We start from the raw sequence: 13745 nt of genomic DNA on the forward strand, positions 1-13745 counted from the left end.
GTCTCCGAGTTATAATTGTGTATGGAAGACAAACTTTTACCTGTTCATTGCTCCACATTTTAGAAGCTTGCCTGGATGTGATGTATACCTTTGCTTGAGTTTATATTGAGTTTGCATCAGGTGGTTGATACTGGACAACTATCAAAATTCAGTAATGTAATACCATTCGATATGACTATTACAGGGACATGATATCCATGTAACAGTAATACAAATCAAAATGATAAGTTGAATAAGTTATTTTTGTCAAACACCAATCATTGAGTACTCAAACATTATGTGTTCTTACTCTCCTTCATTTACCAGGTCAAGAAAAAGTTATGTGAATGAGAATAAAGTAATAGTTGTACACATCTACTGCTCGGACAAAGTCATAAAATCTAAATGTTTGCAGTTTTATAGAAAAAAAGGGGGGATGCACACGTGCCAAAAAATAAACACTTTGCCATGCATTCATCCATTTTTTTTTCACCAGGATGCAACTTGCCATACACATGTGTACATTTGATATCATTTCAAGTATCACAAGTTTTATGCCATTATCAGACTGTTAGTTCTGTGCCATTGTACCACCATTTCGGGGACATTATGTCCATGTAACAGATGCATGCACATTTTAAGGTAATGTCTTGAAAGAGATATGGACATTTTAAAGTAATCAAAGATTTATGAATTATAAGATTTAACAGTCTTTTTGTATTTACACAGAAAGAGACATGATTCAAAAGACAAACTGAAGTGGAAACTTGAACAGGATTAGTATGATTTTGAAAATCACTTGTAAATAATTTCTTACATTCTCGTTTCAACTTTAATATTTAGTCCTTTCATTTCCATCCAAAGAATTTGACATTCAAGGTGTTTTTCTGCTAGTACAACAGTAGTAGTATTAATTGGTCCTGTGGCAAAAAGTGAAATTTGGTATGTAATGACCCTTGATGGACATTTAGTTCTAATGCTCCCAATTATACCTCTGTTACAGAGACATGATGTCCATGTAATGGTGGTAACATAAAAAATGGAAGGTCAGGCCAGAAAAAGTGGTCAAGTATTTCCAATGAAAATTATTGCATTCTGATCAGGCATGATTTCTCTTCAATACCTAGTTCTACATTCCATCATAAATTGAATTTCTTTGCTTGGTGAGAAAAAAGAACAACACAGAACATGGTACTGCTATACACAAGGAGTCTCATGTTCCCTTTATTGATGCTCTATCTGTCAAAATACTTGCACCATGTTGAAAAATGTGGAACAAAGTGATTAACAATTTTGTTAGTAAAAAGTTTCTTAGGAGTGATTGAGATCAACTCCTTTTATTTTGAAGGTAAGCAAGTATAGTCTTAGCAAGGATGATAAATGATGTCCATGTAATGGTGGTATTTTGTCAAATCTTGTTTCTCAGTTTACTCAAATATGAAGGACAGTATTATGAAGCCTTGAGTGGATTTAGTTGAAGAATTGTCCCACAAAACTTGGAATAAACAAAACAATTCATTTATCACACTTCTATTTTTGGACTCTGATGTCACAATTTTTGCCCCAACCCGATGGAATGACCCATATATACATATGATATGCCCAATTGTATCTGTGCATCCAATACAAACATAATCTACACAACCACTAGATGCAAAAGTGTATTCTGTCATCAATAATGCTCCCAGTAGATTTTATGGATTTCATTTTCTTTGCACAGAGCAAACTGAAGATCAGCTCACATGCTACTTCACTAGCTCTACTTCAGTGATCTATGATCTGATTCTGATAGACAGATCTATATCTACGCTCTAAACAACATACCTTATCAAGGTCAAAGTCAGGTTAGATGCGATGGGTAAACTCTGGAATTGTTGGCTCTTCAGTGGTATCAGACACATGCTTGTACTACAGTAGAAAACTGTCAAAGCTGTGTGTACTAGTTGTTACATGTTTGTTCAACAAGTGGATATCAAGGCATGACTGGTATTGTGGGATAGCAGTGTAAGTTGTGTGACCCCTCATGGGTTTGGGCTCATGCTGTAGTAATATTTTGTATCATCTTTACAAATGTCCAGCTCTGTGAATGAAGTAATACAGGGCTTTTCCTTGATGACCCTAGTCTTCCATCTTCTTCAAACATTGGAATTTGTGATCCAGAATAAGGAGGGGTCAAAAAATGCATCATATTGAAAGGCTTGAAGAAGAAGAAGAAGAAGAAGAAGAAGAAGAAGAAGAAGAAGAAGAAGAAGGGAAGAAGAAGAAGAAGAAGAAGATGAAGAAGATGAAGAAGAAGAAGAAGAAGAAGAGGAAGAACAAGAAGAAGAACAAGAAGAACAAGAACAAGAACAAGAACAAGAACAAGAAGAACAAGAACAAAAAAACAAAACAAAAAAGTATGGAAGGTACAGAGATGGGTAAATTTTAGATGGACAGGAAAATAGATGCAGCTCTTCTGAACACCGGTCAGTTTTGCTTTAAGTATACCTTCACGCATATTTTGCCAGATTTTCAAAGATTTTGCACCTTTCCTTTGTTTACATCTATGAAGTCATAACATTCATTTCACATCCCCCATCTGAATCAGCAGTATGTCCACTCTCACCAACTCATTTTGTCAGTGACTGAAAGATTATTCCGACTTGCTGTAAATCCATATTTTTTACATCTTGCATTCATGTAATTGTGTTATTATACAAATGATGCACAGGATTATTTCGTGGCGTTAGTGGAGGCGTATAGTGCACTATTCGCCTCGTGCATGTTTCACAATTGTAAATACCCTCGAGTGCACTATACGCCTCCACTAACGCCACGAAATAATCCTGTGCATCATTTGTTTTATAAAATGGGTCGAAAATTCGAAAACTAACAGCATTTTTCAGCGTATTTCACGTTCAAGATTCACGGTCAAGACGTCCGAAGATGTTCGTCCCAAACATTTACGCACGTCGCACTCGGAAATCCCGCACATATAAGTATGATGGGGGGTTGGGTTTCCGGACACTTAAGTTCCCGCATGAAAACTTACTTATTTTACATAGAATATACACCCTTTACCTTAAAGACTTGATATAGACTCCTCATATAGGCCTACTAGACAACATACTCTGAAAACTCTGAAAACTGAAAACGAGTTAATTATTGTATTTATTATGTTGAGTGTTACATTTGTTAGTCATTTGTTTGTATGTTGTATCTGAATTGTACAGCGCATAGGGAAGCATGTGCTTATTATGCGCTTTATAAATGTAGTATTATTATTATTAAAACGGCGTGAGAATTAACCTGCTAAATCGTTGGATTTGCCCTTCAAAGTGACTCCATGTACGCGTCCGGTCCCACAACGCTTGGTCCACTGTACAATGTACGTATGATACGTACGCCACACATGTTATGCACAAGGGAAGAAAGGCCGGCCGGCAGCCCGAACTAGAAGTTGTTTACAGGATTGACAGCGCGTCTGCATGCAATTCAAAGGAGCCGCCGCGCGCACAGACGATCGGCAATATACAAATGATGCACAGGATAGAGTGCGTTAGTGAAGGTGCGGCGCACTCGAGAGTATTGACAATGGTGCAACATGCACGAGGCACAGCAGAGTGCATGTTGCACCATTGTCAATACTCGAGAGTGCACCGCACCTTCACTAACGCCACGAAATAATCCTGTGCATCATTTGTTTTATAAAATGGGTCTATGAGTTGTTTTTCACTTACCTTTATAAAGCTCAGTGAAGTGAAGTGAAGACTAAACACCAACTCATGTACAAGTTTCAATATAATGTCATTGGCTTAATTGTTGTGGAAATGCACCTCACAGTTGTGGAAATGGAAGTGAGGTGTACGAACACGAGGCGAGTTCTGTCTTATGGAGACACTCCGATAAACAGAGATCGCTTCGTGCTCGCCGAATCAGTTCCATTGATTAATTCATCCAATTCCTCGTCATTCAACAGTTCAAACTGCACCTGCAATGGATCCGAGCTGGAGGCAGCCATTTTTTCGTTCATTTCGCTGGCAATTGATCGCGATATCAACCTTTGCATAAGCATTGCATGCAATTCAAAGGAGCCCCGCGCACAGACGATTGGCAATTTACCATAGGATAACACTCAGTGCAATGGCACTATTTACAATGCCCACCTGACTCATTTCAGCGCTTCCAATTGGCTGCATTCTTGAACCCATTTTATAACATCCAATATATATTTCTGAAGATGTTACATTACCAGCTATATAGTCTCCTCATCTCTAAGACCTACAGGTTGAAGCAAGAAGTCTAGGCTAAGAAGAATGGACTTACCTGTAGTGTGACAAGGACGATCTTCAACACCTGCAAGCCGAGTTTGTACGGTTTGCGCCCTCGCTTCTTGTACTTGAGGTAGGGATTCATGAAGAAGTAGCGAAGCTCCCACCGCATTTCATTTACTGCCCGGATGTTGGCAGGGGAGGTCCTGAAGACGTCCTCCTCCTGCGAGCAGTGGTTGTGATTTTGGTGGTGATGGTCATTTCCCCTGTTATTGTGGTCACACTCGCAATGGGTCTGAGCGTTGATGGAGTAGCTGCTACCCCCTGTGCACGCTACTGTTTGCGCTGCTAACGTGTTCATGTCTGGATCTAAAGTTAGATGAAGCCATCAAAGCAAGGAACAATTAACAAACTAGGTCTGGATAATTCAAATCAGTACACAAAGCATACAATCTTTACTTACGATACCACAACTGGTAATGCATTCAAAGAAACATAAGAACAGTTTTCCGATTTCAAGAAATCAACATTATATCAAGGATTAGATTACAACATCTGTACTCAATATGCATTGATACACAGATTGTTACTAAAAAAATTCTGTCTTTTTGGAATATTTGACAGATTCATGATCATCTTAACTTTGTTGACTAATGATGACTGAAATACTGAAAATTTTGAAGCAAAGTCATAGCACTGTTCATGAAAACATATAAAAATGTGACCCGCTGCAACAAAAGGATCCGAAAGTCGGGGGAGGACAATTTTCTGAATATTATATGCCCTTATTCCCTTACTCTTCCACTTTAGTGTCATATTAAACATGACTCATAAAAGTACTCCGTTGCGGAGATATCGATGATTTTTTTAGCGCATTTTATTGGGAAATCAGCATTTCAAGAAAACCGCCTTCAAAGTTTTCCTTCCGAAGGTATCATGATCAAGGGGAAGCAAGGCAGTTTTCACCTTTGACAATAGAAGGTACGCTCTTAGCAACCTCCGCGATGTTCATTCAAGCTTAGCGCCAGCGGTCTATGCACGACCAATCAGTAACCAGCATGCCACGCACTGACCAATGAGATCACTCTCTCGTTGCTAGGGGCAGAGTCTAGCTGCGGCGCTAAATCCAAATCTTCGGACACTTTTCTGTTCCATTGAAAGTCGGAAAATCATGGCCCAGAAAAACGCTATTTTCTTGCCTTTCCTTTGATCACTTAGCTTCGAAATTTCAGCAGATAGAAAATACATTGGACTACAAAATTATGTCAAAAACAGAAATCCGAACTTTTTGACGGATTTTGATGATCTGACTTCAAACTCGATTTTCTCAGCTCACCTGTCAGCGACTTTAGGATCCTTTTGTTGTAGCGGGTCACAAATGGTGTCCGAAAGCTGATGTGGCTGAGCAGTTTTAAAGACAACATGGATCACGCAGACTTCTTTCAACTTGCTCAGATTACACATCATACATGTACCCCAGTTTCTACACAGATTTCCATCTCTTACTTTTATGATGTGAAAGATATCATGCCTTATTACAAGTTGCATAAAATTAGATAACCTTTTACTTTAGGGTTATCTTACTGATGTTGTGGCACTTATCAGTTCAAAACCTGAGGATGGATTTCACTCACAAGTTTTCCTCCACGTGGAAATACACAATCAACCCCTAAAAGGATGATGCACCATCATTTCTTTACAGCCCATCAAATTGATGCCATCTTCAAATTCATGAAATTCTTCCGTCGAGATGTTTTTTCATTGCCTGTCCAGAGATCAGGAGGTCGTAGGGTCTAATCCTGCTCGAGCATGTGCGCCCATGATTTCTTTGATCATAGCTACTACTGTTAATGATTTCTTTTATCATGGCTACTACTAAAACACTGATCAATTCAGAGCTTATTTACGTCAATGTAGGACAATCTGTCAATCAGTTGCAATGACGGCATCTTGGTGTCCAGAGACACCACTTCTCATATGTCTTCTGCCACATATACTGTAGGAACAAAAGACAAGCTTGCTCTGTACCAACTCCCTTCCACTGATGAGCTTTCAGTTCACCATCCCCTCCGCACATCACTGAGAAAGCTGTCAGTTCAAAGTCATCCCTGCACACTTACTCTCCGCGGTTCTGGGGAAAAACTCCATCTTCTGTCATTCACCCACCACATCTTCAACCAGCAATACCTATCAAAGTACAATTGCTCAGCGGAGTATGAAGTCTACCCTACACCAACTCTTGCCTACACACCACAAGATCAAGAGGGAAAACAAGTCAGGTTGCCCTTGTGATTGTATTGCTGCTGAAACAGCGACCCACCTGGTGGGTGAATGCTCAACGTACAAAACCCTCACAGAGATACATTGTAGCTTCCCCACCAGTGGCCAAAATGATGGGAAAATCATCTTGCCGCAACCACAAAGAGACGCTTTACCACTGCCCACTCTACTTGGATTCTGTTGTAACTCTGGTATCTCCCTCTCAAACTGGAGAAACTCCTTTGAGAAGCTCTGTTTCATAGCATCATTCTAAGCTGTCTTCTTGACTATTAAACTTCACTTGCTAAATGTACTGAATATTCAATCATTTATTGTTTGATTTAAAAAATACAACAAATCTTCCTCCACTGGCAAGATATGGTAACAGAGCATTACACGACAAGAATAACAAACAGATCACTATATATAAACAAAATTGCAAATGATTAACAATTCGATACATCAAACTATATGTCGTAACTAATTACACTGAAATAATGTACTAATGAAATGAAGAGGTACTTGTATGTTTGAGACTATAAAAATAGAACATTATAATATACTCAGGGCTGCACACTGGCGCCGGTCCGACGGTCAAAGACCGGTAAAAGTCACTGTCGGACCGGTAACTTTTCAGGAAATCCACAAGTTACCGGTCCGACATGACCAGTAAAAAAAAAAAGCATTGGTGGGGTCAGTAGAAAGAAAAAGAGCAGCTTCGATCAGGGAGAAACAGAATGCAAGATATCACACTGTTCAACAAGTTTTACGCAAGTTTTCGTTGATGTCTACCGGTGCAATTTGTACAGTAAACATACATTAGTTTTGAGCACTAGAGTTCGACCAGTTATTCGCGCTCGCTTGCGCATTTGGCGCTGCTCACGCACTGCCATGCAATGCAATACATGCAAAGCATGTACAGTGTAATCTGCTTTTCATTTGCTTGCGATCGGCGGTCATGCCAGACAAGAAGCATTGACAGAAGCGCACGCATTTCTGGGTCATTTTACTTATGATTTTTTAACGCAAGATCGATCCGATCCCGGCTTCGCAGCAGCTAATTTACTTGTGTCGATTTTTAGAAAAAGTAAAAACACATTCGATATTCAGCGATACAGTAAATGGATCTGATTGCGTTCATTTTCATTTTACAGTCATTTCGCAAATGAATATTTTCATTCACTCATAATGGTCTCATAATGAAGATGGGCGCAAAAAGGATCACGAAATCGGCCCTTTCGTGTACTTTTTAAGAACGCATTTACAAAATGTGAAGAGATAATACTAGGGAGAAAAAAAATCATGAAATCATGGCAGTCCCGCTTACATGTATTATTTGAGGTAGAAATCGTCCCAAAAAGGATCATGACTTCGACCGGCCGCGTCGTATTTTTCAAAAGCTTATGTACGAAATGCGAAGCGATTATAGAGGAGAAAAAAAAAATAAAGGACACATTTTGGTGAGTGCATCATAAAAGATTACAGCCGAATAACAATTCATGAAGTCAACGCAATCCCGTAGAAATTTAGGAAATAATAGGCGCAAAAAGGATCTTGAATTCAGTCCTGCATACGGTGTTGGTTATCAAAAACGCATGCACAAATGTGACGAGATTATCTGGAGAAAAATAAAAAACAAATTTTACCCTTCTGGTGCGTGCATTACAAAAGATAACATCCGAAGTAATTCATGAAATCGCCACAATCCCGCTGATATTTCAGGTAGAAATAGGCGTAAAAAGGATCGTGAATTCGGCCGTGTCGTATACCTTTTAAGAACGCATGTACGAAATGGGAAAAGATTAGCGGGAGAAAAATAAAAGACACATTTTCACCCCTTTTGGTGCTTGCATCATATAGATTAAAGCCGAATAGTAATTCATGAAAATTTCGCAAGTCCGTTGGAATTTGAGTAAACAATAATAGGCGCAAAAAGAATATCGAATTCGGCCGTGCATGCAATGTATAATTCTGAAAACTCATGCACAAATGCGAAGAAATTATTGGGAGAAAAATAAAGAACGCATTTTCAACCCTTCTGGTGAATGTATCACAAAAGATTACAGCCGAAATAATTAATGGCATATCGCAATCCCGCTGATATTTGATGTAGAAATAGGCGCTAAAAGGATCGTGAATTCGGCCGTAACGTATAGGCATGTACGCAATGCGAAGTGATTATTGGGTGAAAAATACAGGACACATTTTCAACCCCTTTTGGCCCGTGCATCATAAAGATTAGAGCCGAATAATAATTCATAAAATCATCCCTATCCCGTTGAAGTTTGAGGAAACAATAGGCGCAAAAGAATCATGATTTTTGGCCGTGTCGTGTATCTTTTAAGAACGCATGTTACGAAATGCGAAGAGTTTATCGGGGAAAAATAAAGGACACATTTTCAACCCATTTTGGCGCGTGTATCATAAAAGATTGCATCCGAAGTCATACATGAAATCATCACAATCCCGCTGATATTTGAGGTAGAAATAGGCGCAAAAAGGATCGTGAATTCGGCCGTGTCGTATACCTTTCAAGAACGCATGTACGGAATGCGAAGAGATTATGGGGAGAAAAATAAAGAACGCATTTTCAACCATTCTCGCCGGTGCGCGCATCACAAAAATTACATCCGAAGTAATTCATGAAATCGCCACAATTCCGCTGATATCTGAGGTAGAAATAGGCGCAAAAAGTATCATGAAGTCGGCTGTGTGGAACATCTTTAAGAACGCACTTACAAAATTCGAAGAGTTTATCGGGAAAAAATAAAGGACACATTTTCAACCCCTTTTGGCGCGTGCATCATAAAAGATTACAGCCAAAGTAATTTATGAAATCGTCACAATCCCGCTGATATTTGAGGTAGAAATAGGCGCAAAAAGTATTCGGCCATGTGGTGCATCTTTTTAAGAACGCACTTACGAAATTCGAAGAGTTTATCGGGAAAAATAAAGGACACATTTTCAACCTCTTTTGGCGCTTGCATCAGAAAATATTACAGCCGAAGTAATTTATGAAATCGTCACAATCCCGCTAATATTTGAGGTGGAAATGGGCGCAAAAAGGATTGCGAATTCGGCCCTGCATGTCGTGTACCTTTCAAGAACGCATGCACAAATGCGAATAGATTATCAGGAGAAAAATAAAGAACCCCTTGTAGCACGTGCATCAGAAAATATCACAGCTAAAATAATTCATTAAATCGTCGCAATTCAACTGACCACCAAGAGCCGGTTACGCAGCAAGTTCGTGCGCCGATGTTTAGAAAAAGTCACAAACGCATTTGATACAATCTGATTTTGTTCATTATCATTTTACACTGTAATTCACAAACAAACATTCTATTTTTTCCTATTTTTTGTAATTTCTTGTGCAATAAATAATGCAAGTTTTATAAAAAAAATATTAATCTGTAAAATGTACGTGGGTAAGGGGGTACGTCCATAAAAACAAGAAAATAAGTTTGCAAGTCATTTAATGTTTTTTTAGGTTGTCGTTGTTGACCGGTAAATTTTCTGTTCGGACCGGTAAAAAATGGTAAAACGGGGCATTTACCGGTCCGACAGAGACAGGTTGGACCGGCAGAAAAAATGGGTTAGTGTGCAGCCCTGTATACTGTTGATGCATTGAATCCTTTCAACATGCTGACGTCCGACTATGGCAAATATCAAAATTGCAGTCATAAATACACAATTGCACAGACTCTAAAAATATGTTGGGAGTGGAACATGTGTGATGTACATAATGTACATTATACAGAAACCAAAGGATCACATGTGTGCAAGAAGAGCAGGAATAAGAAGAAAAGAATAGAGGTAGAGAAGGATGGAGAGAACACTTGGGGGGGGGGGGGGGGTAAATATTGTGCAATCATCATACTAGTAAGCCTGTACCAGTGTCAACTATGAAAATATCATGTGTTTCAAGACAACTCTGCGACCTTGGCAGTTCTCTATACTGGAGGAAATCAAACAAAGAACCAACAGTGTACATTAATACAGGCAGCAGCACACAACATAGTCGCAAAAGGAGAAGACACAAGAAGCTCGCCAACAGTGAGAGGTTGTGAGTGCACCAATATGAAAGTGAATGCTGATACATTTATGTATATCGTCGTTGGGGCGATAAGACTTCGTACAAAATGTCAAATGTTCAGGAGAGCCAAAAAACATGGCGGCCAAAGCACTGTGGCGAATGGGATAGCCTTTCCTTTGATATGCCGTGGTGGCTTCTTTTTGGAGTAAGACAGTTGGGATTTGGACAGGACATGACTTAACCAATTATTTTACCATTAATCCAAAAAACTCATTTTCACCAAAATTGCAGATACAAGGTCTTATCACCCCAGCGACGATATGTACAATGCTCCCCGATATCATCAAAAGTGATAATTTACAATTACAGAATTACTTAGTATTGCACTAGTGTTATGGGAAGTGACACAAGCTGTAAATGATGAATGAAATTGCCCCTGCAGCAAATAGGCACCCTGCACAAAGCCTGCCACAAACAGGGTATTTTACTAACATTTCCTGTGATTTTGATACAATTCTATTTTGGGAATTTGAGATTTATAGACAATATGCTAAACATGGATACAAATGTACACTGTTTATAGTAATGTTCAACACTAGTCACTGCACTGACGAGTGCTATAAAATGAGTCTATTTACTGAATCGGTACTTGGAATTTGCCATTCACATAGATACCCATGATGAGATGTGGTATATAAACAATGAATGTTTATGAGTGCAATGGACAGAATATTTCATGAGGTGAAAGATGAAATTATCCATTCAACGAGGCGCAGCCAAGTTGAATGCATCAAACATTTCATCTTTCACCGAATGAAATATTCTGTCCATCGCATGAATGAAAAACATTTATTATTTGTTTTATATAACGCCTAAAATAGATCCTTGTTATTTGATGTTTTATCAATTTAGAAACAAAGAGAGAATCGAAGATCGCAACAGTGCTCGCTGAGCGCTTTACGCTCGCGCGCTGTTGCATACACACTGCAAACGCAAGCTTCTTGCTAGCGCACTGTAGCATATTACACACACTGCAAAAGCAAGCGTTTTACACGCATGTGTGCCGGGCTCTCATCGAGTGTGCAATATAATGGACCAAATCGTATGGATCCAAAATTGCACGGTAAATGGAGCCACAATTGCATGGATGGTGATGTCATAGTGAAATGGGCCGAATGATCAATGTCAAACAGCCAATCAAATGACAAGGATCTCTCCAGGCGTTATATAATATGTACTAGTCACTAGTGTTACAGTGTGTTGGTACATAAACCTGAATAGTGAATGGTCACGAGTGAAATGGTACAAGATTGCACATGAGGTGAAAGATAAAGACATTCTATTCAATGAGGCGATGCCCAGTTGAATAGTGCGCCTCATCTTTAACCAAGAAAAATCTTGTTCCACTACACGAGGAAAGACCAAACACTATATTTGTTTTATACAACACCCCTGATGTCAACAGAAGTAGTCCACACAGATTCTTGAATTTAGCACAAAAATAAGTAGCTGCACAGTCAGTGAGCTGAGTGTACGTACAAACTACAAAATATGCAAAACTGATTTGTTGAAGTTGTTTACGAAAATAAGTGACAAAATATATACATGCTTGTACATGCAATCTTAAGCATGCTTGTGTAATTGTTGAGTGCGAACGGCAAATGTTTGTTTATCATGACATCAGAGCCATGCATTGAAACAAAAACTTTGAGTCAATGGCGAGTTTAACACCAGAATCAAGACAATGGAAATTGGTGACGTTGCCAGGCGCTATCCATTTTTTGCTGAAACAAAATTGCACAGCTCCAAGCGACAGTGTGCGATGGTAGTACCATTAACTGAATGTTTATGTGATGGATAGCTCTACATTCTTTTTAGGTGTTGTACCCGAACTCTACTGCTAGTCTCACAATTACAGTCACATTCATCTGCTCACTCACCTCAGACAGACACATACTGTTGTCACAGACACATTGGCCCGAATTCACGAAGGTAGTACCAGGTACAAATGAAACCGTGGTTTAAAACCATGGACAAAAACCATGGAGCACCAAGTCCAAGTGTCGCACGGAATATTTCGTTTTGAAATTGGTCATTTCGTCGACAAAATGACCATTTCATTAACAAAATTAATATCATTTCATGGACGAAATATTAATTTAGTTATAAAAAGGTTGCCATTTTGTTACAAAATAATCATTTCATCGACAAAATGACTTAATTTCGTAACGAAATATTCCATGCGACACTTGGCGTTCCATGGTTTTTGTCCATGGTTTAAACCATGGTTTCATTTGTACCATCTTCGTGAATTCGGGCCATTGCATTACATTAGGTCTAAATTATATACCGGTATTTATTTAGAATCAAGAATAAATTTACTAACGTTGGTAGTAGTAGAAATCTAAATTTACACTCTTTCTCTCTCGGTAACTCTCTACTCTATTGAATTTACTACTTCTCAGTCATAAAACAAAATGCCATTTACATGTCCTTACCACAACTATCATCTCCTGAAGTACAGAAGTCAAAACTTGTGGTGTAAACAATTGGTGGTGGTACCAACAGGACTTCGGGGCCGGGGTGTTGTCCAGCAGAATTCGGAGCAGCACGTATCGCCGCGGAGGTAGACCCACTCTCGTCGTGAGAACCAACCCGCTCCTGTCGGCGGAACGTATGTCCGCGATCTGGGTGTTTGTGTGCGTGGGACTGACTACTCGAGCGAGGCTTCTCGTGGTCGCCTGCTCTTGCAGTATTGTGCCTTTCTGAGTCTCTTGAAGAATTGACTGAACTCGCCCTAGCAGCCCTCATTGGTAATAAGCAGATTATCGAAGGTACATAATGTTGATTAAAAAAGAAGCCCGCTAACTAGCTGTACTAGAACATAGTCAAGTGGTACATTGTAGTACGGATCAAATACGATCTGTAATTCCACCGTACACGTATACGCAACGCGTCACACACACAGTATGGATCACATGCGATCGAGAGTTGATGATGAGGAAGTTTGTGTCATGTGATGTGGCCGCCGGATCGCCTTGACATGCGCATTTCCAGATATCTGTCATACATGCCATTGTGTTGTTGTTGTGGGCGTCTTCACTTTGTTATTGTTTTTGTTTTATTGTGCAAGACAATTTCTTTTTCTCTCTAAAAAAAAGGGGGGGGGGGGCACTTCCCGGTTTTATGAGTAACAAGAAAAAAAAATTGATGGGAAAAGT

The 13745-nt window shown here is 39.3% G+C and overlaps 1 protein-coding gene across 1 annotated transcript in view; it reads right to left on the minus strand.

Moving 5' to 3' along the window:
- LOC139741592 (mucolipin-3-like) overlaps window positions 1–13335 on the minus strand; it is a 49579-nt gene extending 36244 nt beyond the window's left edge. The window contains exons 1-2 of the mRNA XM_071652175.1: window positions 13023–13335; window positions 4285–4598 (exon numbers count right to left, since the gene is read on the minus strand). Coding sequence (XP_071508276.1) covers window positions 4285–4598; window positions 13023–13335 — 627 coding nt within the window. The remainder of the gene's footprint in view (window positions 1–4284; window positions 4599–13022) is intronic.
- Window positions 13336–13745: the final 410 nt, after the last annotated feature.

This window comes from Diadema antillarum, unplaced genomic scaffold, assembly GCF_040938485.1.
Source record: "Diadema antillarum isolate AM-2024a unplaced genomic scaffold, OU_Dant_1.0 scf00000031, whole genome shotgun sequence".
NCBI lineage: Eukaryota > Metazoa > Echinodermata > Echinoidea > Diadematoida > Diadematidae > Diadema > Diadema antillarum.